We start from the raw sequence: 24,669 nt of genomic DNA, 5'->3' as shown, positions 1-24,669 counted from the left end.
GGGTGACGTGAAGTATGAGAGATCTGTGGAGGGCAGAACACGCCTCCCGTGTCTGGTGGTGGATTGTTCACCCTATCCACCACACCACAACACCACCTTATGTCTCGGGTACGACTTACGCAGACACAACCAGTCCATCCACCCAAAAATCCATCCGCCACCACGAAGTGATAGGGGGGCGCTCCCTTGGTCTTTTTGACACAAAGTCCCTACAACAGTACCCAAGGACCCTAGTAAGAAAGGCGTCCAGTCATTCACCACCTTAGGTCACTAGCTAGTATCAAACTCTCACAACCATACAGTGAGACAAGAAGCACCAGGACCCTGAAGGCTTGGGTACTGACTACGATGGCATATAATACCAGACTGGCGGATTGCCTGGTCTTTCCAAACTTTTACATGTTGGATTCGAAATATTCAGCGAGTGACTTACTAAGAATAATTGGGCAGCACAGTCTCATTTGAGGGTGGGCACTAAAGGGTTAAAATATGACACATACGACGCAATAATCGTACATCCGGGGACAGCCGTCGTTTGCCCCCATCAGAAACATGCCACTTTCTCTGACTTTTTTGGCAAATGACACTGCAAACAAAGTGAAAATGCAAAGAAAAAGCGATAATGCGGTCGGAAAGTGGACATGTGTTGTGGTTTGTTTATGACCCAGAGCTCAAACATGTGGAGCCAGTTGTGCAGGCGAGAGACCGCAGCTACTCTGTCAAGGTGTGTAAGCTAACACTTACAGACCTCTCCCATTTGCCTCATCTTCCCTTCTCCACTGGGAACCAAAAAACCTACATTGTTCATGATTTGAGCTGGAAACAAAACAGTACACCGTTTTTCAATGTGAAGTGATGCTGTGTTTGTGTTGTGCAATGGCAGGCTGTCCCCCAAAGTGGTCAAATCCCATGATATCATGCAGGGTCTGTATGTATGTGTGAGTCTGCTTTCTTGGTTCGTGTCTGAAGTCCTATGTGTGTCTCTGTTGTGTCTTGGGGGTGTGTGTGTGTTTGTGGTACATGATGTGCGCTCCCCTGCCTGGGCGTGTCATTCAGTGTGTCTAGCCTATGGACTGCAGTCCTTCTTGTTGTCCTTTTCTGTCATGTCTTTACTTTTGTCCCCCGCCCCGGTTCTCTGATTGTCCTTGTGTTTTTCATATATGTCATAGATTTGTCTGATGTACCGCAGGTTTTATTCTGTGTGTATTTTCTGTATACTTCAGTGGTGAAAATTTGGTGAGAGTCCGTGAAGTAATTTTGAAGTAATCCTTCAAAGCCTATACAAAAAGTGAAATCCTGAGCCAGAATCCGGATTCAGATCACCTCCCAAATTCAGTGGCGTCTTCCATGTCCTAATATCTATCTGTGGTGCAAATTTGGTGACAATCCGTGAAGTACAATAGTTTTGATGTAGTCCTTCAAAGCCTATAAAGTGTAACTTGATCCAGAATCCAGAATCCAGATTCAGATCACCTCCAAAATTAATATCTATCTGTGGTAAAAATTTTGTCAAAATCTGTGCAGTAGTTTTGACGTAATCCTGCTAACAGTAATCCTTCAAAGCCTATATAAAGTAAAACTTCATCCAGAATCCGGATCCGGATCACCTCCAAACTTTAATGGAGTCTTCCATGCCCTAAGATACGGTGGCCCTAAGAGGCCAAAGGCACTGCAACTCAAGAAAACACCAGAAAATAGAAAAACGCGGCAAAAGCCAAATGCACAAAATCCATGCAGTAGTTTTGACATAATCCTGCTAAAAGACAGACAGGCAGACAAATAAATCAATTAACGCAGATGATTTTATTATATCCTTGGTGGACATAATAAAGCACAGTGGTTTTTGCATCTGTATGTCCCGTCTTCTGGCTGCTTGCTTTTGAGTTTTGATTTTACTCTGCTTTTGCTCCCAACCGTAACACCAGGTTTAAAAAAGCAAAATAAAGAGAAAAAAAATTCCTAAATTTCCCTTTGATCTTGAAAAATCTCAATGCATATACAAACCTCACTGATTTGCACATTCAGCAGCCACAGTTTTGCACAACTGGGTGGACAAACCCCAAACTGCATATTTATGAAGGCTAACATGCTAAATGGAAAAACAAAATAATGTGATATTCTGTGCGCTGGAAAGTCCTCAGTGTGCACTGTTAGTTAATCAGCAAACATGTTTTTGTGTGTGTGTGTGAGCTATGTTATTATTTGCAACCGTTTTTACAGACACAAATTTGTCTCTTGAACCTTCACTCTACTGTCATTGTGTCACCATGGGCAAACATCTGTGTCCAGCATCCTCGTAACTCTGTAAGCTCTGCTCAGGCATCTCTTCATCTCAAAGACCAACAACCCAGAAACATGAACACAACTGACTTGGTAACAGAGAGTGGACTTGGGTGTGTTCATCACGGGTGTTCTTTTTAAATGTTCTTCTGTTTGTGTCTGTGTGCCACACGGGGAGAACTGTTTCTCTGTGTAGCATTCCAGAAAACAGTTGTGAGTGAAGGGAAAAAGGAAGTAGCTCATTAAATAAGCATTTTTCCCTCATAATTATGATCTATTTAGCATTTTCTCCATCCACAGTAGATATGGTGAGTGGTTGGAAAAAATCATCACCAGCATGGGAATTAAAAAAAAAAACTACATGACTGACTCCAGTTCTCAGCTGACCAGTCCAGGTCTATGTAAACCAACAGACTTATAGTGGTACAAACATCGATCACGATCAGAAGATTGTTTTTTGTCGATTCTGGTTGTGAAGGAGTCAGGCCATTATGATAATATAAAAAAAAAAAAAAAATCAAGTATACAATTTCTGTTTTACTTGCTTCCTGTCTTACCACAGAGCTGGTCTTGGAACTGCCGTCCAAACTGGTGGATCAAATCAAATGACTCCACCAGGAAGACATGGTCTTCAAAGGGTGGGGACGCCATGGCCCTCAGTGATGTCATGTCAGCACGGGCGACGCCCACGGCATAGATTTCAATACCTTTCTTTCTGGCTTCAGTTGCCACTTCTGCCACACGGTCCTGAGGGCGCCCATCGGTCACGATCACAGCCACGTTATGGACCTGAAGGCGTAAACACCAAAATCAAAGCTCTTGGTTGTTGGAAATCAGACATAGGTGATATTTACACAAGCGCTTCACAATATTTTTTAATTAATAAGAATCAAAGATGTCAGACTTGACTTATACAGTGACTCAAATGTGTATTTAACTTTTTTATCTTTCCTCAAAACTGTAAGACATTCAGGATGCCTTGCCTTTGGTCGGTCTCCCTCCGCGGCAGTGAAGGCAACATTCATGACATATCTGATGGCGAGCCCGGTCATGGTTCCCTGAGCGAGGGGAATGATCTGATTGATGTTTTTCACCATGGCCTCCAAATTGTTGTGGGTCTTCAGAGAGAATTCACTACGGACCTGAAGAGGAATAAACAGGTGAGGTGACACAAAACAAGGCAAGACTGCGTGAGTGTCTTCCAGGCCAAACGTGGCCTTCAGGAGTTCCGACTGACTCATAGTAATAAATCAGTGGTCATGTTGAAAATCCACCTCATCTGACTAGGAGCAGTTCTAACTTACATTAAATGTTTCTCTCTGAGTTTTTCACAGTGCCTTTCCCTAAAGTGGGGTAGGAGTTGGACCACCAGTATGCAGACTTGGGTTCAGTTCCTGATGTGTGGGTCACATTATTTGTGTCATCTGGCTCATCCCGGGCAACCCAAACTGAAATAGGGAAGTGACCTGTGACGGACTGGCATCCCATCTGGGGGGGTTACAGACTCTCATCCTCTTCACACTACAGTATCCATAAGCAGGAGCCCAATGGACCTCAAGGGTCTGTGTAGGACCAAGGAGAAGGACTTCTCCCACAGCTACAAGAGAAACATCTTACCCTAAGAGAAAGCATGACACCGATACTGTTGCAATGGATGTGGTTATGTTTCTTCGATTCACTGATAGATATTATAGATACATCTTTTACATGTTTGAGCTTGGTTCCTGGTTTCTTTGATGCTGGTCCAGTCTTTGGCTCCTGATCCTGACTAACTGCTCACAACTCAACCTGTGGCAAAGGGTAACAAGTAAGCATTGCTGGATCTTAATCCTGCTTGTGATTTGATAAGAGTGATGAATATGCCTCCCCCACCCCGGCCCCCACAAAAGAGGAAATCAACCTGGATCAGATACCGTGGACCCACCTGGCTGGAGTACTGAATGACTCCCACTCTGGTGGTGTTGGGTCCGATGTCCAGAGTGTTGAGAATGTCGATCATAAACTTCCTCATGGTCTCAAACTCATGTGGCCGAACACTTCGAGAGCTGTCGATGAGAAAGACCAGATCCACTGGGCCAGACTTACATTTCTGGTCAGAACCTTGGAATAAGAAGAAGGACAACAGAATGGTCAAGTGACAAACACAAAGACAGGACACTGCAAAAAATACAGTATCCACTCACCCAAAATGCGACGTAATGTGAAATTGTATGAGACAGGAGGTAAAACACATTCCTGTGAAGGCAGTGAAAGGTTTTCTTTTTCTTTTTTTTATCTGAAGCTTTCAGTCTGGAGCAAAGCAGCAACAGATAAATGATACTGACTTCACACAGCAGAGTTATTGTCACATTATTTATGACCACGGCATGTTTCTCCATGACCTCAACTTGCATAGGAAGCTGTTTTTGTCTTTTTCTCACTGGCCACTTCACCATCACAAACATGCGCGAGGAATAACATGACGTGAGTGTGAGCATTTTTTTTAATGTCACCAAGGCAGAGAAAGAAAGGTATTAACAAAAAACTAAAATATCTTCACAAAAAGCTGGACTGAAGTTAGAACGTCAGCTAATATGACATATTTTTATGTTTTTATCATGCAAGGCGCTATTCATGTTATGTGTATGTGCTTAATGTCCAATATTTCAAAATCTTAAATAGATGCTATATTGAAAACATATTTATTTATTAACCATTCCTTCTTTTTTGTGCATAGTTCTCCCCACCATAAACTGGTGCATATGCGTCTCCTAGCTTCCATGTTTTGGAAGATGGTAATGAAAACAGCCATAAGCCTGCCAGTCTTATTTCCCCCGGTACCAGCAGACTGACCTGCTTTTGGCCTGGCGGTAATGAGAACAGCCAGAGTCAATAGAATGAAGCCACATGATTCTCTGAACCATCTCATCCTGACGATCCTGATCTGGCAGACGGGTCACTTGCAGCTGGACTACAGCCGGCTCAAACTGTGAGGGTGAGAATGAAAGAAGCAAAGGTAAAACAGATCATTTATGAAAACAGCAATGTTAAAAATGGTTAAATTTAAAAAATGTGTCTACGTCTGTTCCTTTACAACTAACAGATACTTGTGTGCTTTATTTTGTTTTAATCTGTTTTTAAAGAAGGACACAGAGGTAACAAGAGCAATCAGATTTCTGGTGTCCCTCAATCCGAATCCAGATCACCTCCAAAATTCAGTAGAGTCATGCCCTAATATATGAGACACCATGAAGTAGTTTTGATGTAATCCTTCAAGGCCTATATAAAGTGAAATCTTGATCGAGAATCCGGCTCTTGATCACCTCCAAAATTTAATGGAGTCTTCCATGTCCTAATATCTATCTGTGGAGAAAATGTCATCAAAATCCATGCAGTAGTTTTGACGTAATCCTGCTAACAGACAGACAGCAAAATAATTAAATAAATAAACACTGATGATTTTATTATGTCCCTGGCAGACATAATAATTCTTGTGCAGAGAACTGGGATTGTTACATGATGTTTTTGTGTGGAGACGTCTGAAGGCTTTGAACCCATCAAGGAATGAAAACCAGAAACAATATATCAACTGGAACAAAAAACAAACCAGAAACTATATATTTTTTTATGTTCCAGAACATAAATCTGAAATAATGATCACTGCCACTTGACATAAACCATGGTGGTCCATATGATTTCTGCACAAACATCTACCCAGGAGGCTGTTCTACTTTTAGTGCCTCAGCAACCTTTTGCCTGACACGTCTTTCCTCAGCCGATCACCTCTTCTTTTCAACGGTCTTCACACCATTACAGACCGCTCTCCTCCACACCAATCTATCTGATAACCTCATCAGTTATCCATCTCACATTTCCGACCTATTTATCCAGTTTACTTCAGAGATCTGAAAGCTATTATGCTCTGCGTTCAAACAACATGTTATGTTTCCGTGTACCACGTGTCCGCACTGAAATGGGAAAGAAAGCTTTCAGTTTTTCTGCTCCCTCTGATTGGAATGTTTTCCAATCTGAACTGAAACAGTCTGGGTTAACTTCTTTGAATGCCTTCCGCTCTGTTTTAAGAGATCACAAACGGAATTCTTTTGCACAGTGCCTGTGTCTTTAAATTCTAATCTGTTTTTTTCCCCACACACATCATTACAACTCACAATTACCAAGATGATTGTATTTTATTTGTTATTAATGTTCTCTTGATGATGTTAACCTGTGCTGCTGCCTTTTTTGGCTAGGTCACCCTTGTAAAAGGGGTCTCGCTCTCAATGGGATTTTCTAAATAAAGGTTATTATCATTGTTATTATTGTATTACAGTCTTTGAAGGTCCTTTTTAGGGCATCCTTAAATCTCTTCTTTGGAGCCATGACACTTCTGGTTCCTGTAGACAGCTGATTGAAGTGAAGGCGTTTAGGTCGACAATATGCATCCATTGTAGCCATATGTCCAGACCATCGTAATGTATTTTGTTGGAACACAACCTCAACCAACAACCAATTGTTGTCCTAGAACACCAATCAAGAACCTCAGCATATACAGTCTTACCACTCGATGTTCAGGATTGTATGTAAATATCTTCAGTGTAATTTCTCTAGCTGTTTGACTTGATAGCAGTATGTAGTTTAAAATTCAGAACCATACAGGAGTGTAGGTACAGTGGGGAATAAGTATTTGATCCACTGTCAATTTTACAGGTTTTCCCACCTACAAAGAATGGAGAGGTCTGTATTTTTTATCGTAGGTACACTTCAACTGTGACAGACAGAATCTTTAATTTGCATAAAATAAGTATTTGATCCCCTACCAAACAGCAAGAATTCTGGCTCTCACAGACCTGTTAATTTTTCTTTAAGAAGCCCACCTATTCTGCACTCTTTACCTGTATTAATTGCACTTGTTTGAACCTGTTACCTGTATAAAAGACACCTATGCACACACTCAGTCAATCACACTCCAACCTGTCCACATGGCCAAGACCAAAGAGCTGTCTAAGGACATCAAGGACAAAACTGTAGACCTGCACAAGGCTGGGATGGGCTACAGGACAACAGGCAAGCAGCTTGGTGAGAAGACAACAACTCCCTTGGTCATTCCATCCAAGATCTCACTTCATGGGGTTAGGATGATTCTGAGAAAGCTCAGAACTACACAGGAGGACTTGGTCAATGACCTGAAGAGAGCTGGGACCATATTCACAAAGATTACATTAGTAACACACGATGCTGTCATGGTTTAAAATCCTGCAGGGCAGCAAGGTCCCCTGCTCAAGCCAGCACATGTCCAGGCCCATTTGAAGTTCACCAGTGACCATCTGGATGATCCAGAGGAGGCATGGGAGAAGGTCATGTAGTCAGATGAGACCAGAATAGAGCTTTCTGGAATCAACTCCACTTACCATGTTTAGAGGATGAGAACAACCCCAAGAAAACCATCCCAACCGTGAAGCATGGAGGTGGAAACATCATACTCTGGGGGTGCTCTTCTGCAAAGGGTACAGGACGACTGCACCATATTGAAGGGAGGATGGATGGGGTCATGTATTGCGAGATTTTGGCAAACGACCTCCTTCCCTCAGTAAGAGCATTGAAGATGGGTCGTGGCTGGGTCTTCCAGCATGACAATGACCCCAAACACACAACCAGGGCAACTAAGTACGGGCTCCGTAAGAAGCATTTCAAGGTCCTGGAGTGACCTAGCCAGTCTCCAGACCTGAACTCAAAAGAAAATCTTTGGAGGGAGGTGAAACTCCAAACCTGAAAGATGTGGAGAAGATCTGTATGGAGGAGTGGACCAAAATCCCTGTTGCATTGTGTGAAAACTTGGTCAAGAACTACAGTAAACATCTGACCTCTGTAATGGCAGACAAGTGTTTCTAGACCAATTATTAAGTCTGTTTTTCTCGGGGATCAAATACTTATTTCATGCAATAAAATGCAAATTAATAATTTAAAAATCATACAATGTGATTTTCTAGATTTTTTTTTAGATTCTGTCTCTCACAGTTGAAGTGTAACTACGATAAAAAAAACTACAGACCTCTTCATTCTTTGTAGGTGGGAAAATCTGCAAACCTGACAGTGGATCAAATACTGATTTCCCCCACTGTATGACAACAGCTTGATGGACTTGGGTTTTGGTGTCGAGCTCAAGTTCATGGTTATCAAATGGTAAATGGACTGCAATTATATAGCGCTTCCCATCTGCATCAGACACTCAAAGCGCTTTACAATTATGCCTCACATTCACCCATTTGCAGACACAGTCACACACTGATGTCCGAGAGCTGCCATCCAAGGCGCTCACTACACACCGGGAGCAACTCTGGGATTAAGGATTGTTGGGGATTTTCTGCCTGTGATCCCCACCCGGGTAATTTTATGTGTTGAGCGAATTTAAGACTCAAATACTGACAGGAGACGGACTTAGAAAACCAGATGCTGCATTAAAGAGATGCCAACATTGAACAAAAGAGTCACCATGACAGCGCTGGGGTCTTGAAAACAGACATCTCATGCACCACTGTTAACAAGAACCATGACCTTCAGGCTCCCCTGGAATTTATGAGGTCAGTCGGCTGAACGAGTCAGAGTGAAGAGGACTGTAGATATCCCTCCGCTCAGTGCTTTACACATGGAAATACAGGCCCTGTCCCAATACCCGCACTTCCACCCTTGTGCCCCTCAAATGCGCGTTCCCGCTGAAGGGTTCAAGTGTCCCAATTCTCCGGAGAGGAGTTCGCCCCGCCCCGTTTCCGCCCTTGGTCTGCACTTCAGCCAAGCCCGCATCGATGCGAACTTCGCCGAAGCCGATTACCCACAATTCATTGCTGCATGTGACGTATTTGAGCAAAACGACGGAAAAATCTTGGAAAAAGATGGATGGCAATCGAGCTCCTGTGCCCGTGCCGAAAAAATGTCTTTTCAAGTGTAAATATTTTATTTTTAACGTGTAATTACAATGGACGTTTGCTCTGCCATGACGTTTTGGTGTGTATTTACGGACATTAGTGCGAACAATTTCATTACTTTTTGTAGTTATGTCATAAAACAACCAATTTAACAGCCAAATAAAAATAGTATTTATTTAAAACATTTACCGGTTATTTACCCACTCCTTTAAATTAAAAAAAATTAAACAACTACCTTAAATAAATGACCAATCACTAATTTACATTTCTGAAGATGTGTGTCAAGATGTCATTGCCTAAACACTTGTTTTTTTTATTCCACAGGGACAGATGAAATTACATAATTTTATTACATTCCGGTCTGAAAATGACCATCTTTTCACTGGGCACACGAATGCTTCAACTCAAGGCTATGAGTAAGTTTACAGCTGTAAACAATATAAACAAGTTTATGTAAGTAAAAAAAAAAAAAAAAAAAAAAAAACAGTATAATTGTTTATTTAATGACTCTTGCAGCGAAATCATAAAAATTACGGACCTGGAGGGAAAGGTAACTCCTCAGCATTGCAAGAAAAAATGGGAAACCTTAAGAAAAAGTATAAGGTAATTTGATTGCCAAAATGCCTTTGCATCTGTGATATTTAAAAATGTAAATTTAATTCTATGTTATATATAAATGTTGCAGAAATGACGTAGTGGCGCAGGTATATGACGTAACCCACGCTGTCCCAATCCTGCAATTTTTGGACACTTGTGACCTGCACACTCGAACCCTAATGCACACTTCTTCTGAGTGTACTCACACAGGGGCGTAGGGTGTAGTGTGGGTATTGGGACAGGGCCATAGACTGGAATGGACGTGCGCGCCTCAATCTATTAGCGTCGCTCAGGACAGGAAGGCACCATTACTAAGGGTGGAGATGTGCAGATCATCAATAATAAACTGACCGCTTTTTTGCACTAGCGTCGCTATTTCTTAACAGATTTTATTAAATGTGGGTGTTGTGTGTTGGGGGGTGTGGCTGGATATTTTGGTGTTCTTTTCTTTTCTTTGCTCTTCAGGTGGCATGGAAACTGATTTGTCTGTAGAGAAGGTGCTGGCTGAAGAGTCCTCACCCTCATCAACATCATGTGTAGCACCTGTGACTGGTGCTCACATGCAACCTTAAAGACTTTCAGCTGAAGCAGATAATTGGATGGCGTTCTGCATTTAAGTCATGTGTGATTCAAGCAGAACTGCCGGGAACTCGACCTTGTGATGTTCGTTTGTGAGACGCTGAGGACCGCGCCTGGGTTTGACACATCGAGCCCGTGAAGCAGGGAAGGGTGAGGACACATGCTGTCAGCACACATCAAAGGTGATTAAGTGTTTGACTAATTGTTGATAGTAACTTGGTGTTTTGTTACACAGTATACTTGAATTGTGATGAGAATTGTGCAGCTTGCTTCTCACTGCTGTGGCGTGCGGATAAGTGATCCTCCACCTGTTGTGAGAAGCTGCTCATTTGCATAAAGTTAAAAAAGATACAGACCTGAATGTGTTGCTGATAGCATGTGTCTTTTGAAAGTTATTGTTGTAACTGCTGACTTACCTCACCTCTTCTTTGCTTCACAGAGAGTCAGTTTGTCGTGTCCACCTGGGGGGTGTTTGGCGGTGGTAGTGGGTCCAGGAGCGCCGGGCTTTGATCCTTGCGGGCGCTGGAGAGCGTGCCAACAGTCACTCCACCAGAAGGACGCTATTTTTGTTTTTACACTTTTTAAGCACAGCGGGTGAAATAAATATATTGTTTTTGGAACCGCTTTTCTGGTTATTTGTAGCGCTGGGTTCCGTCTGACGCAGGTCCGCTCCTCAACCCGCGTCGACACATAACAGTAGTTCCCGGCCATTCCATAATGGACCCAGCGGCAGAAGCGGTTCCTTTTGCTGAAAAAGTTCAAAAACACTTGGAGAAAATATGGGAGCAATTACAGCATCTCGCAAACCAAATTAAACAAACAGACGCCCGTGTTACGGAGCTTGCAGCGCAAGCCGTTCCGCTTCCTGCTGCTCCAGCTGCGGCATCATCGATACTAGTGCAGATAACTCCGTCACCCAGAGATTCGGCGTCCGAACCAATTGTTTGTCGTCCGGAGCCTTGTGCGGTGATGCAATGTTCTCTGGTTTCTGCTCAGTCAGGTTGGAGCGCCGCAGCTTTACGAGGAATGTTTGTAGATGGGTTAAATGAGTCATTAAAAGACGAGCTGGCAGTCCGTGACGAGCCAAACGATTTAGATGAGCTAATATCGTTGGTGATTCGTCTAGATGATCGGATGAAGGAGCGTGGACGCGAGAGAGGACGCCCATCAGAGCGGGTTTTTTCGTCTCGGGGCTTTCCCCGACAGAGATCTGGGCCGCCTCTTCTTCGCTCCACTGAGGCTCCTCCGACGGGACCTCTGGCTCCTCCTGTTGACGAGCCCATGCAGCTCGGACGAGCAGAGATTACTGTATTGCCCCGACATGTAAGCGTCAAGAGAAATAATGGTGACGTATCTCCAAGTGTTCTGGGACAGGCAAAATAACACACATAAAAAAAAAAAAAAAATCTAGCACGAGTAAATGTTTTGTTTTCTTTAAATAGGGGTTATAATTGTATGGGGAGTCAGAGGCGTATCTGGTGGAGTGATTGTTAGGCGGTTAGAAGTCCGCCTGGGCTCACTTAATTGTTAATTTTTTATGTGTTTTTAGGTATTTTCTGTTTGGGTTGTTGGGTCGTTTTATTTTGTTGTTTTTTATTTCTCTACATCCCTAACCCCAACCTCACTTGCCCCAAGACTGTTTGTCTTGTGGGTTGTGGGGTGGTGCAGGTTGGTCACGCTGAGCATTCTCAGAAGACCTCTGCACCTGGGGGGGGGGGTGTTAGAGGCGTTTTTCTTGGTTTGGTTAGGGCCCGGTTCCACTCCAGCCTCGGTGAGCCTTTGTACCGTTCGTCATTGGTGTTGCCGGGGTGTGGTGCAGCGGAGACTTACCTCAGTCGGAGGGGTGGGCCGATCTGTTGCCGTTCGCCATTTCGGTAGTTCCACCCCTCCCGAGAGGCTGGGGTATGGTCGAGTTGGGGCACCGGACATATTTCCGGTTCTCTGCTGCGCCTTGGGGTTGGATCTGGGTTAGTTTTTTCCTGTTCCCTTCGGCTCAAAACATTAAGTCGTTCGCCAAAGTTGAGCCGCCGAGGGGCTCTGGGAGGGACCCGGGGTCTTTCGGGGTGCCGGGGAGGGTAACAGGGTTTACGGTCGTTTTATATCCCCCCGGGGTTGTTTTTGGTAGTCCTCCGGGGGTTGATTTTTGATTTTGTTCTGTTTCCTTCCGGGTTCCACCTCCAGGGTTGATGGGATGGTCCTCTGGGGGGGAATTGGCTTGGGGCCACCTAGCCAAGTGTGACCGGGTCTGGGGTTCCGGGGTTGTGGGGAGGGTACCTCCTGGGGTTGATGGTACGGTCCCCTGGGGGGCGCCGTTTTGCTCCATGTACACCTGGGGACCTTTGTGGGATTATGGTTCTGGCTGTTCCTCCTGGAACTGGCGATGAAGGCCTTCTGGGGGGGGTTTGGCTCTGCAGGTCATTCTGGGGGGGTTGTTTGTTATTTTTCTTTTATGCATTTACGTTTGTATTGTGTTTGTGGAGCTGTGTTGGATTTTTGCGTTTGGGAGTTTTTCTTTTCTTCCCGGGGTTTGATGGGACGGTCCCCTGGGGAGGTTTTGGGTGGGTTTTATGTTTTTTTCTGTGTGTTGAATTGTACTGGGGAATGTTTTGGGGCTTTTGTTGATGCCAGCCGGCCTTCCAGCTGCGGTGCCTGTCCTGCTGTCTGTGGTGGACCTTGGGAGCGTGGTGCTGTCTGCTTCCTGACGTGGACCCCGGAGGGAGGTGCTGTTCTCGGGCCTGGTCTGTTCGGTCGCCGGGAGGCTTCCCGTTGATGGGGGGGTACTGTTGTGTGTTGGGGGGTGTGGCTGGATATTTTGGTGTTCTTTTCTTTTCTTTGCTCTTCAGGTGGCATGGAAACTGATTTGTCTGTGGAGAAGGTGCTGGCTGAAGAGTCCTCACCCTCATCAACATCATGTGTAGCACCTGTGACTGGTGCTCACATGCAACCTTAAAGACTTTCAGCTGAAGCAGATAATTGGATGGCGTTCTGCATTTAAGGCATGTGTGATTCAAGCAGAACTGCCGGGAACTCGACCTTGTGATGTTCGTTTGTGAGACGCTGAGGACCGCGCCTGGGTTTGACACATCGAGCCCGTGAAGCAGGGAAGGGTGAGGACACATGCTGTCAGCACACATCAAAGGTGATTAAGTGTTGACTAATTGTTGATAGTAACTTGGTGTTTTGTTACACAGTATACTTGAATTGTGATGAGAATTGTGCAGCTTGCTTCTCACTGCTGTGGCATGCGGATAAGTGATCCTCCACCTGTTGTGAGAAGCTGCTCATTTGCATAAAGTTAAAAAAGATACAGACCTGAATGTGTTGCTGATGGCGTGTGTCTTTTGAAAGTTATTGTTGTAACTGCTGACTTACCTCACCTCTTCTTTGCTTCACAGAGAGTCATTTTGTCGTGTCCACCTGGGGGGTGTTTGGCGGTGGTAGTGGGTCCAGGAGCACCGGGCTTTGATCCTTGCGGGCGCTGGAGAGCGTGCCAACAGTCACTCCACCAGAAGGACGCTATTTTTGTTTTTACACTTTTTAAGCACAGCGGGTGAAATAAATATATTGTTTTTGGAACCGCTTTTCTGGTTATTTGTAGCACTAGGTTCCGTCTGACACAGGTCCGCTCCTCAACCCGCGTCGACACATAACAGTGGGCTTGTTTTAAAGCCATTTGAAAGCTCTTTCCAATGAACCTATGCATGTGTGGGTGAAAAAAAACTTTTATGTAAAAGGTAGAAATTTGGGGAAATTATGACAAACTGTGTTGCTTTTCTTTTTGTTAACAGATTTTATTAAAAGTAGCCTTGTTTTGAAGCCCTTTAATTGCTCTTTCTGATGAACCCATACATGTCTGGGTAGAAAAAAAATTATGTAAAGTGTGGAAATTTGGGGAAAATATGCCATTCTGTTCATTTACTGTGATTTTTTTTTTTTTTTTCTGTCATCATAATTCTCAATGGATTTTTATAAATTAAGCCTTGTAAGTTGTATTCATGCTGATTAAAAGCTCTAACAAACCAATACATGCCTGGATAAAAAAAAAATCCTTATATATTAAAATATAAATCTGAAGTATGCCTTGCCATTGTGCTCATTTACCTTGCTGCTTTTTCCACTGTAATATTATTGTAATATAATACAGTCTTTTAATGACAATATATATATGATTTTTACTAGCATTTTATTCCACGTCAATATAAAGCCATTCAGAATTTATGACTTTAAATGCCACCTGTGACCACCATGTACATATCATATTAAACAACTGCAAGTATATATACATAAATATATTTAAACATTTTTGTTTCCGCATGTGAAAGCAGCTTAATGAAAAGAACTTATGGCGTTGAGTTATAGTCTCAGTATATTGATATTAAATTGCGACATAACGACTTTAAAATAGACATTTATTTTCCATAATGACATTAAGGCTATTGCACAGTTCATTTTAGTATTAGAGAATTTGTTTTTGTGGTTGGTGGAGTTGATGGTGAAGCACTGGCTGCCTTTTTTTTCTCCTCTCATTTCACTTCTGTTTAACAGGCTCAAGGTGCTCTCTCCACCCTTAGTAATGGCCGCTGTGCGGCACGCCGCTAGTTACGTGACGTCCATTCCAGGTCTCTATTTCCATGGCTTTACAGGCTGCGGAGGAGGAGGAGGAGGGGAAGACCTGCTGCTGCTTGGTGACAACAGAGACTTTCATTCGCCAAACATCTGAAAAGTCTCCAGTAACGCCAGGAAAAGTAACCAGATTTGTTGCTAGTCACTTTTGAGAAAATAAGTCATCAAGAGGGTTTGGAAAGTCGCCAGATTTAGCGAGAAAGTCGCCAAGTTGGCAACATTGAATGTAAACACACGCAATGCGAACTCACCCGTGCACAACCCTGTACCCAACCGAACGTCCTGTACCGAAACAGTTCAATACAAATACATGTACCATTACACCCTTAGTCACGTGTTAAGCAAATGAACAGCATGCCTCACGGCCTTCCAGAGGAGATATGATGTTAGACAAGAACATGGCCCTGAGACATACTCCCCAATAGGACCTTGCCCAAGGGCCCTTACTGATTTTCCAGTCAGGCTGTGGTTTGAACTGATTATCAAAGACACACGTACAGTACATAGCTTTCCAAAAGCTGTTGCAACAGCACTGATGTTATTAATTTCATGAGGGAAACACTACTGGCTACATAACTGCCAAGGTAATTGAAGTGAGACTACCTTATGGACAGTTCCATCCACTGCGATTTCAGGTTGAGTGATAGCTGAGTTGGATGTACCATAAACAGGTCAACACATTAGTTCCATTTTAGTGCAGTTTAATGATCGCCCAAGTCTGCTGTAATCGGTTAGTATTGGTAACCAGGTAATAACGTTGTGTTTTTGTTCTTATATTACAAACTAAAGCATTTTTTTGCTTGCAGTAACTTGGTGCTGAGGTCACGTCCCATCTTCCCCTGAACATCATGCACATCTGTGAATGGTGGAGAGAAATTTGCCAGCTGACTAAAATAGGAATCAACATTTTGCAAAGCCAAAAAGGTACATATACATCAGTTACACCACACAGCCTTACATAGAATATTAGTAACTGGTATATATTTGCCTCTAACTGGTTCAGAAATGAACATTTTAAAGTGCAACCCAACACCAGCTGCTTTCTTTTTGTGATGACAATGATGATGATAGTAGGTGTGTTTCAGCAGGCCATTCCAGTTCTTCCCCATAATTAAACAGAACACCTGGATAAGGTGCAGGCCTTTCTGTAAACGCAATGCTGATCTTCTCTGTCAGACTGTGCGTCGTCCATCAGATCTCCAGCAGCACAGCCAAAATGAGAATGTCTGGGATGTGTTTATGTTCAGGGCACATGCTCGGGGGCCAACAGGCAGCATGAAAGAAATCTCGTCTTTGTCAGGTCCCCGGTGCGGTCCTTCAGAGGTTTACCGCTGTCTGAACGGCAGCCAGAGTCTGTGAACTTCACCAGCTCCAGTCTGAGCCGTGAGTCAGCAGATGGCGCTGAGCACAATGAGGCTTTTCTCTGTTTATCTCATTATCTTTCTTCGCTGTTCCTACTCCTGCCATCCTTGCCCACTTTCACTCATTTATCAGGCTCTCAAACACATGTTTTTGGAACATTCTTTGCCCTTATGGTTTCAAGAAAATAACACCGTCTCCATTGTTCTAATGCCTCCTGACCTGACTTATTCTTGATATCACCTGTGACCTTTCACACAAAAGGCCTGTTGAGTTCATGAAGTGTTAACAGATTTACATCCTTCATTACAGAATTAAAACAAAAGGTACGTGTTCCCTTTTTTGCCCTGAATTCTTCAGAATCGCTGTCCCAGTTGACAGATCAGCTGCTTGACACTTTAAGGGTCGCCTAAAATCTGCCTTTTATAGGTTCAAGTTTTTATATTCGCAGTAGTCCTGTGGTATTACATATGCTCCTGTTTCTTTTACCCTTTGTTTGTAGTAGGCTTATTATGAAAATGATTTCACCTTTTTAAACAAAATGTGGGTGAAATTAAGACTTGGATTCAAGGTACACGTGGTTAGGTTTTATGGATTTGTAACATAGTGGGATCTGGTGCTGTATATTATATGTGTACATTCTCTCAAATCACTAATATTAACCACAAATACCATAACCTCATCCTGGGCTAAGTCCTTTATTAGCCTTAGTCTTGGCTCTTAACCCAACATAATCCTTGGTATTACACCAGACTCAGTGATTTGGAATCAACAAGTTTAGGTGAAACCTTGTGATGACAGCAGAGTAGCAACTGTGCAGATTACAATTGATGGTTGGGAAATGATCATTATCCAAGCAGACAATCTTCCCCTCTGGCTACATCCTCATACAAGTGGTTTATAACACTAATAACTATCCTCAGTGCAGTAATCACACTGGAATCCTCTGTTGGATAGGTGCATATAATTAATGTATTCATCTAATCAGGGCCTCTGTTAGTCACGGTCTTACAATTGATTGCAGAAATTAGTTTTGTCTGTAGTTCATGTGTTTGAAGTTTGTTTTATTTAATCAGTGCAAAAAAGTTATAAATGTGCTTCAGGAAACCCACAGATCTTTGATATTTAATGAACAAAATCATTAACTGTGTCGTCACCTGCCGATGTAACTCTAAATTAGTTTGTTCTCTCTGCAGGTCTAAGCCCAACTCTCAATGGGATAAAAGAAGAAAAACCACATTGGCACATATTGTTACTGAAAAACACCAAAGTTTGCATTTAGTAAATGCATCAGGATATCATTTTCATCACTAATGAAAGTGATAAACTGTAGTCAGGGGTAGGGGAACAAAAGGACAAAATATCAATCTTGTAAATGTTTCTGATGAACAGATTATTCTTTGTGATTTGTAAATTTAGGATTAATGGAGTGAGTGGGTGAGATGACCCTGATTATAAAACTGATGGAAACTTCCGCTTTTAGGACCTCTGTATGCATTTACGACTGTTAGCATCTATTAACATTAAATTATGTAAATTCTTGGCTGCCTGAGAGTTCTTTTATGATTCTACTGCATTTATCCCCAAGAGCTTAAAGTTTGCACAAGAACATTGTTGTGTGGGCCGCTGAAGAGGAGGTACTGCTGGCCCACCACCACCAGAGGGCGCCCTGCCTGGAGTGCGGGCTCCAGGCACCAGAGGGCGCCGCCGCCCCACAGGAGCAGCCTCGGTAACAGCTGTCACCCATCACCTGAGACAGCTGACGGCAATTATCACTGGGGTATATCAGCAGGACGGCATCTCCACCTCATCGCCGAGATATCGTTTCTACCAGAGAGTACCAGGTCCGACACGCGGAGGCAGTGGCCACCTGGGAGTTCGGGACATGGCGGCTCCAGTATTCCCGGGGTCCTGTGGCGGAGGAGGCCGTGTGGTTCCGGTCTTACCTTGGAGAGGCGTCTCCTATCTTCGAGCCTGCCCACACGACACTTTTGTGAATTGACTGTTGTCCATTGCTGTGATTGGTTGTATTCGTTGTGCACATTCACAACAGTAAAGCTTGTTATTTTGACTTACTCCATTGTCCGTTCATTTGCGCCCCCTGTTGTGGGTCCGTGTTCCTACACTTTCCCAACAGGATATCTCGGCCAGCGTCATGGATCCCGAGGGGCGTCAACCGGCTGTTGAACGGCCAATGGAAGAACAGGACGCGCAGGCGTCCGCGGGAGGGGTAATCGGTGAGTTGCAGCGGATCCTCACCGCTTTCACGACTCGGTTGGATTTCATGACCGAGCAGAACGTCCTCCTGAACCGCAGGGTGGAGGCTCTCGCCGCGCAGGTGGAAGCGCGCCCTCCGGGCGCCGCTGCGGCTCTCCCTCCCGTAGATCCTGTGCGTAACGTTGACGTTCCACTGGTTGTTCAACGACCTCTCCCTCCTTCCCCGGAAGCATACATAAGCCCTCCAGAGCCGTACGGAGGCTGTGTGGAGACGTGCGCGGATTTTCTGATGCAGTGTTCGCTCGTCTTCGCACAGCGTCCCGTTATGTACGCGACCGATGCTAGTAAAGTAGCTTATGTCATAAACCTGCTTCGCGGTGAGGCACGCGCTTGGGCTACAGCGCTCTGGGAGCAGAATTCACGGCTCCTTCTGACATACGATGGGTTTGTGAGGGGGCTCAGAACCGTGTTCGATCACCCTAATAGGGGCGAGACCGCTTCAACCGTGCTACTGTCAATGAGACAGGGGCGCCGGAGCGCAGCTGTTTATGCAGTCGACTTCCGCATCGCGGCTGCGAGATCCGGCTGGAATAACGCTGCCCTCCGCGCCGCCTTTGTAAACGGACTGTCTTTGGTTCTCAAGGAGCACCTGGTGGCTAAGGACGAACCGCGGGATTTAGACGGGCTTATCGATCTTGTCATACGGTTGGACAACCGGTTAGAAGAACGTCGGCGGGAACGAGACGAAGGGCGTGGCCGGGCACGCGCCGTCCCTCTCCCTTCCGGTTCCGACCGCGCTCCGCCTTCCCCACGCTCCACGGCCCCTGCGCTCCGTGGGGCCACAGCTCCCCCTACTGACGAAGCTATGGACACGAGTAGGGCAACATTTAGGGCACCAGCTGCACAGAGGAGACGGGCCCATGGAGCTTGTTTTGTTTGTGGTGCACTAGAGCACCATGTGAGAGACTGCCCCGAGCGGTTACAACACCAACGCCCGCCCCTAGAGACTGGGCTAGGGGTGGGCCGAGACATTCACGTGGGACACACCCACATTGCTACACGACTCCCAGTCACGATCCTGTATGAGGATTTAACCCTGAAGGCCCCAGCACTGGTGGACACAGGCTCTGAGGGGAATCTGTTGGACTGCAGATGGGCCAGGGAGATAGGGCTCCCTCTGGTGGCGCTTACCTCGCCTGTGCAGGTTCGAGCGCTAGATGGCTCCCTGCTCCCTCCGATCACACATAAGACACCACCTGTAACGCTGGTGGTGTCAGGAAACCACCGGGAGGTGATCGAGTTTTTTGTGACTCAGGCCACTTCCCGTGTGGTTTTAGGCTTTCCCTGGATGTTGAAGCACAATCCCCGGATTGATTGGCCGTCCGGGGTAGTGGTTCAGTGGAGCGAGACCTGCCATCGGGTGTGTCTAGGTTCCTCGGTTCCTCCCGGCTCCCAAGCTAAGGAGGAGGTCAGAGTCCCGCCCAATCTGGGGACGGTGCCGGTGGAGTACCACGACCTTGTCGACGTGTTCAGCAAGGATCTGGCGCTCACACTCCCCCCCCCACCGTCCGTACGATTGTGCCATCGATTTGGTTCCAGGCAGTGGGTTCCCGTCCAGTAGACTGTACAACCTCTCACGGCCTGAGCGCGAATCAATGGAGACCTACATCCGGGACTCGTTAGCTGCCGGGTTGATCCGAAATTCCACCTCCCCGATGGGCGCAGGTTTCTTTTTTGTGGGTAAAAAAGATGGCGGACTTCGTCCATGCATCGATTATAGGGGGCTGAACGAAATCACGGTTCGCAACCGATACCCGTTACCCCTGTTGGATTCGGTGTTCACGCCCCTGCATGGAGCCAAGATTTTTACCAAGCTTGATCTTAGAAACGCGTATCATCTGGTTCGGATCCGGAAGGGAGACGAGTGGAAGACGGCATTCAACACCCCCTTAGGTCACTTTGAGTACCTGGTCATGCCGTTCGGCCTCACAAACGCCCCCGCGACGTTCCAAGCCTTGGTTAACGACGTATTGCGGGACTTCCTGCACCGGTTCGTCTTCGTATATCTAGACGATATACTCATCTTTTCTCCGGATCCTGAGACTCATGTCCGGCATGTACGTCAGGTCCTGCAGCGGTTATTGGAGAACCGGCTGTTTGTTAAGGGCGAGAAGTGTGAGTTTCACCGCACCTCTTTGTCCTTCCTGGGGTTCATCATCTCCCCCAACTCCGTCGCACCTGATCCGGCCAAGGTTGCAGCGGTGAGAGACTGGCCCCAACCCACAAGCCGTAGGAAGCTGCAACAGTTCCTCGGCTTTGCGAATTTCTACAGGAGGTTCATTAAGGGCTACAGTCAGGTTGTTAGCCCCCTGACAGCCCTGACCTCACCAAAAGTCCCCTTCACCTGGTCGGATCGTTGCGAGGCCGCGTTCAAGGAGTTGAAACGGCGCTTCTCGTCTGCACCCGTTCTGGTGCAGCCCGATCCTAGTCGCCAGTTAGTGGTTGAAGTGGACGCCTCGGACTCAGGGATAGGAGCTGTGCTGTCCCAGAGTGGGAAGACCGATAAGGTCCTTCATCCGTGTGCCGATTTTTCCCGCAGGTTGACCCCGGCTGAACGGAACTATGACGTCGGCAACCGAGAACTCCTTGCGGTGAAAGAGGCTCTTGAAGAGTGGAGACACCTGTTGGAGGGAACGTCCGTGCCATTCACGGTTTTCACTGACCACCGGAACCTGGAGTATATCAGGACCGCCAAGCGGCTGAATCCCAGGCAAGCCCGCTGGTCACTGTTCTTCGGCCGTTTTGACTTCCGCATCACCTACCGGCCCGGGACCAAGAACCAGAAGTCGGATGCCTTGTCCCGGGTACATGAAGACGAGGTCAAAGCGGAGTTGTCGGATCCACCGGAACCCATCATCCCGGAGTCCACTATCGTGGCCACCCTCACCTGGGACGTTGAGAGAACCGTCCGGGAGGCCCTGGCACGAAGCCCGGACCCCGGGACTGGACCAAAGAACAGACTTTACGTCCCACCAGAGGCAAGGGCTGCAGTCCTGGACTTCTGTCACGGCTCTAAGCTCTCCTGTCATCCAGAGGTGCGAAGAACCGTGGCAGTTGTCCGGCAGCGCTTCTGGTGGGCGTCCCTGGAGGCCAACATCCGGGACTATATCCAGGCCTGTACCACCTGTGCCAGGGGCAAGGCCGACCATCGCAAGGCTCCGGGACTGCTACAGCCGCTGCCCGTGCCTCATCGCCCCTGGTCCCACATCGGCCTGGATTTTGTCACGGGCCTCCCGCCGTCCCAGGGCAACACCACCATTCTCACGATAGTGGACCGATTCTCCAAGGCGGCCCACTTCGTGGCCCTCCCGAAGCTCCCAACGGCCCAGGAGACAGCGGACCTCCTGGTCCACCACGTCGTCCGCCTGCATGGGATACCATCAGACATCGTCTCCGATCGCGGTCCCCAGTTCTCCTCGCATGTCTGGAGGAGCTTTTGCCGGGAACTGGGGGCCACGGTCAGTCTCTCGTCCGGGTATCACCCCCAGACCAACGGGCAAGCAGAGCGGGCCAATCAAGAAATGGAGCAAACACTGCGTTGTGTGACAGCCGCGCACCCGGCGGCCTGGAGTACTCATCTGGCCTGGATCGAGTACGCCCACAACAGTCAAGTGTCATCAGCCACCGGCCTCTCCCCCTTTGAGGTGTGTTTGGGGTATCAGCCCCCGTTGTTCCCGGTGGTTGAGGGAGAGGTCGGTGTGCCCTCGGTCCAGGCCCACCTGCGGAAGTGCCGTCGGGTGTGGCGTGCCGCCCGTTCTGCTTTGTTGAAGGCCCGGATGAGGGCGAAGACCCATGCAGACCGGCGGCGGACCCCGGCCCCTACGTATCGCCCCGGGCAGGAAGTGTGGTTGTCCACAAAGGACATCCCACTACAAGTGGCCTCCCCTAAACTACAGGACAGGTACATAGGACCGTTTAAAATCCTCAAGGTCATCAATCCCGCCGCAGTGAGGCTTCAGCTTCCAGCCTCACTGCGGATCCATCCTGTATTTCATGTGTCGAAGCTCAAGCCCCATCACACCTCGCCCCTCTGTACACCCGGTCCGGCACCACCTCCTGCCCGGATCATCGATGGCGAGCCGGCTTGGACAGTGCGCCGGTTGTTGGACGTCCGTAGGATGGGCCGGGGCTTTCAATATCTGGTGGACTGGGAGGGGTATGGTCCCGAAGAACGCTCCTGGGTGAAGAGGAGCTTCATCCTGGACCCGGCCCTCCTGGCCGACTTCTACCGTCGCCACCCGGACAAGCCCGGTCGGGCGCCAGGAGGCGCCCGTTGAGGGGGGGGTCCTGTTGTGTGGGCCGCTGAAGAGGAGGTACTGCTGGCCCACCACCACCAGAGGGCGCCCTGCCTGGAGTGCGGGCTCCAGGCACCAGAGGGCGCCGCCGCCCCACAGGAGCAGCCTCGGTAACAGCTGTCACCCATCACCTGAGACAGCTGACGGCAATTATCACTGGGGTATATCAGCAGGACGGCATCTCCACCTCATCGCCGAGATATCGTTTCTACCAGAGAGTACCAGGTCCGACACGCGGAGGCAGTGGCCACCTGGGAGTTCGGGACTTGGCGGCTCCAGTATTCCCGGGGTCCTGTGGCGGAGGAGGCCGTGTGGTTCCGGTCTTACCTTGGAGAGGCGTCTCCTATCTTCGAGCCTGCCCACACGACACTTTTGTGAATTGACTGTTGTCCATTGCTGTGATTGGTTGTATTCGTTGTGCACATTCACAACAGTAAAGCTTGTTATTTTGACTTACTCCATTGTCCGTTCATTTGCGCCCCCTGTTGTGGGTCCGTGTTCCTACACTTTCCCAACAAACATCTTAGTTATGCAGGCGCTACGTCTAGGGATGGGGTCAAGCTGATACAATACCGGTATCAGGTTCCGATGTCAACGTAATTCATGGATCGGAAATTTCCTATACAACCTGTGGAGTTTTCCGACCCAGGAGCCGTCTGTGTGTGTGCTGAAACGTCTTACTGGCCGCTCTGCTTGCTGGGTACAGAGTGCGGGGGTTGTTCTGAACGGAGGCATGTCTTGAGGAGATGGCAGAAGAATGAGACACACCTCCATTCAGGAGGTCCCTTCCACAGTTTGCAGCGAGAGGAGCACTGACAGTTGCTGACCAGCTTTTTATCACAACTGGGAGGAAGGGTGTGGCGATTTACCCTGACTGACCCAGACTGACTCCAAATATGAGTAAATTAAGTATTTTTATTTATATTTTGGTGATTTTTGTGGCATTCTTTAAAATGGTACATGTGCTCAGGGCAGGTGTGTCATCTGGTGTTCAGGAGATGAAACTTCAGCTACTGTCCCAACAATGTTGTTGTTTAAATGAGTACATAAACATATGTACCATTTCCATCTTTTACATTTGTGTGTGTTTCAGCATTGTAAAGAGCTCATTTCTAGGAGAGAGAGTGAGAGGGAGGGATGGCCACAGACAGAGAGAGAAAGGGAGACACAGAAAGAGGGAGAGAGACAGAGAGAGCTATCTTTGCTCTATAAAGTCTGCTTTTTTTCAAGACCTGCCATTTCTCATCAATCAAGATTTGATTAATTTGATTTGATTTTTCACAGGGGCGCCCCAAAAATTGCATACAAGTACATGTACAGTATTGAGGACGGAGCGCATTTCTCCATTTCCAAAATCCCACAAGAAACCACTAAAAAAAATAAATAAAAGTACTTAATTCTTTCATCAAAACATCAAATCTAGGCTTGTTTCTTAGATGTACCTTCTGGAAAATTGTATCTGAGCTTTCAGATCTTCTTTTTCAGAAAATCCTCCTCTATACCACTTCATGTATAACTGAGGATACAAAATATCCTCATATAAAATCAACAATTATGATAATAATAATAATATTAAAGAAAACAGAGCTCTGGTATCAGAACAGTATCTGTATCGGCAGATATCCAAATTCAGGTATTGGGATCGCATTGGAAGTGAAAAAATGTGGATCGGTGCATCCCTACTTAGGTCCACAAAGCATTAGTTTCCTGGCAAAAATACACCAGGAAAATATGTCGTGCTCTGGAATGCTTTGTCCCAG

The 24,669-nt window shown here is 46.6% G+C and overlaps 1 protein-coding gene across 1 annotated transcript in view; it reads right to left on the bottom strand.

The window, feature by feature from the left end:
* Nucleotides 1–24,669, bottom strand: part of matn4 (matrilin 4) — a 157,173-nt gene that overhangs the window by 78,793 nt on the left and 53,711 nt on the right. The window contains exons 2-5 of the mRNA XM_034165921.1: nt 5,113–5,246; nt 4,205–4,380; nt 3,264–3,422; nt 2,838–3,069 (exon numbers count right to left, since the gene is read on the bottom strand). Of these exons, the coding sequence (XP_034021812.1) occupies nt 2,838–3,069; nt 3,264–3,422; nt 4,205–4,380; nt 5,113–5,188 (643 nt within the window). The 5' untranslated portion in view covers nt 5,189–5,246. The remainder of the gene's footprint in view (nt 1–2,837; nt 3,070–3,263; nt 3,423–4,204; nt 4,381–5,112; nt 5,247–24,669) is intronic.

This window comes from Thalassophryne amazonica, chromosome 3 (genome assembly GCF_902500255.1).
Source record: "Thalassophryne amazonica chromosome 3, fThaAma1.1, whole genome shotgun sequence".
Lineage (NCBI taxonomy): Eukaryota > Metazoa > Chordata > Actinopteri > Batrachoidiformes > Batrachoididae > Thalassophryne > Thalassophryne amazonica.
This window is presented reverse-complemented; position numbering and strand designations above follow the sequence as displayed.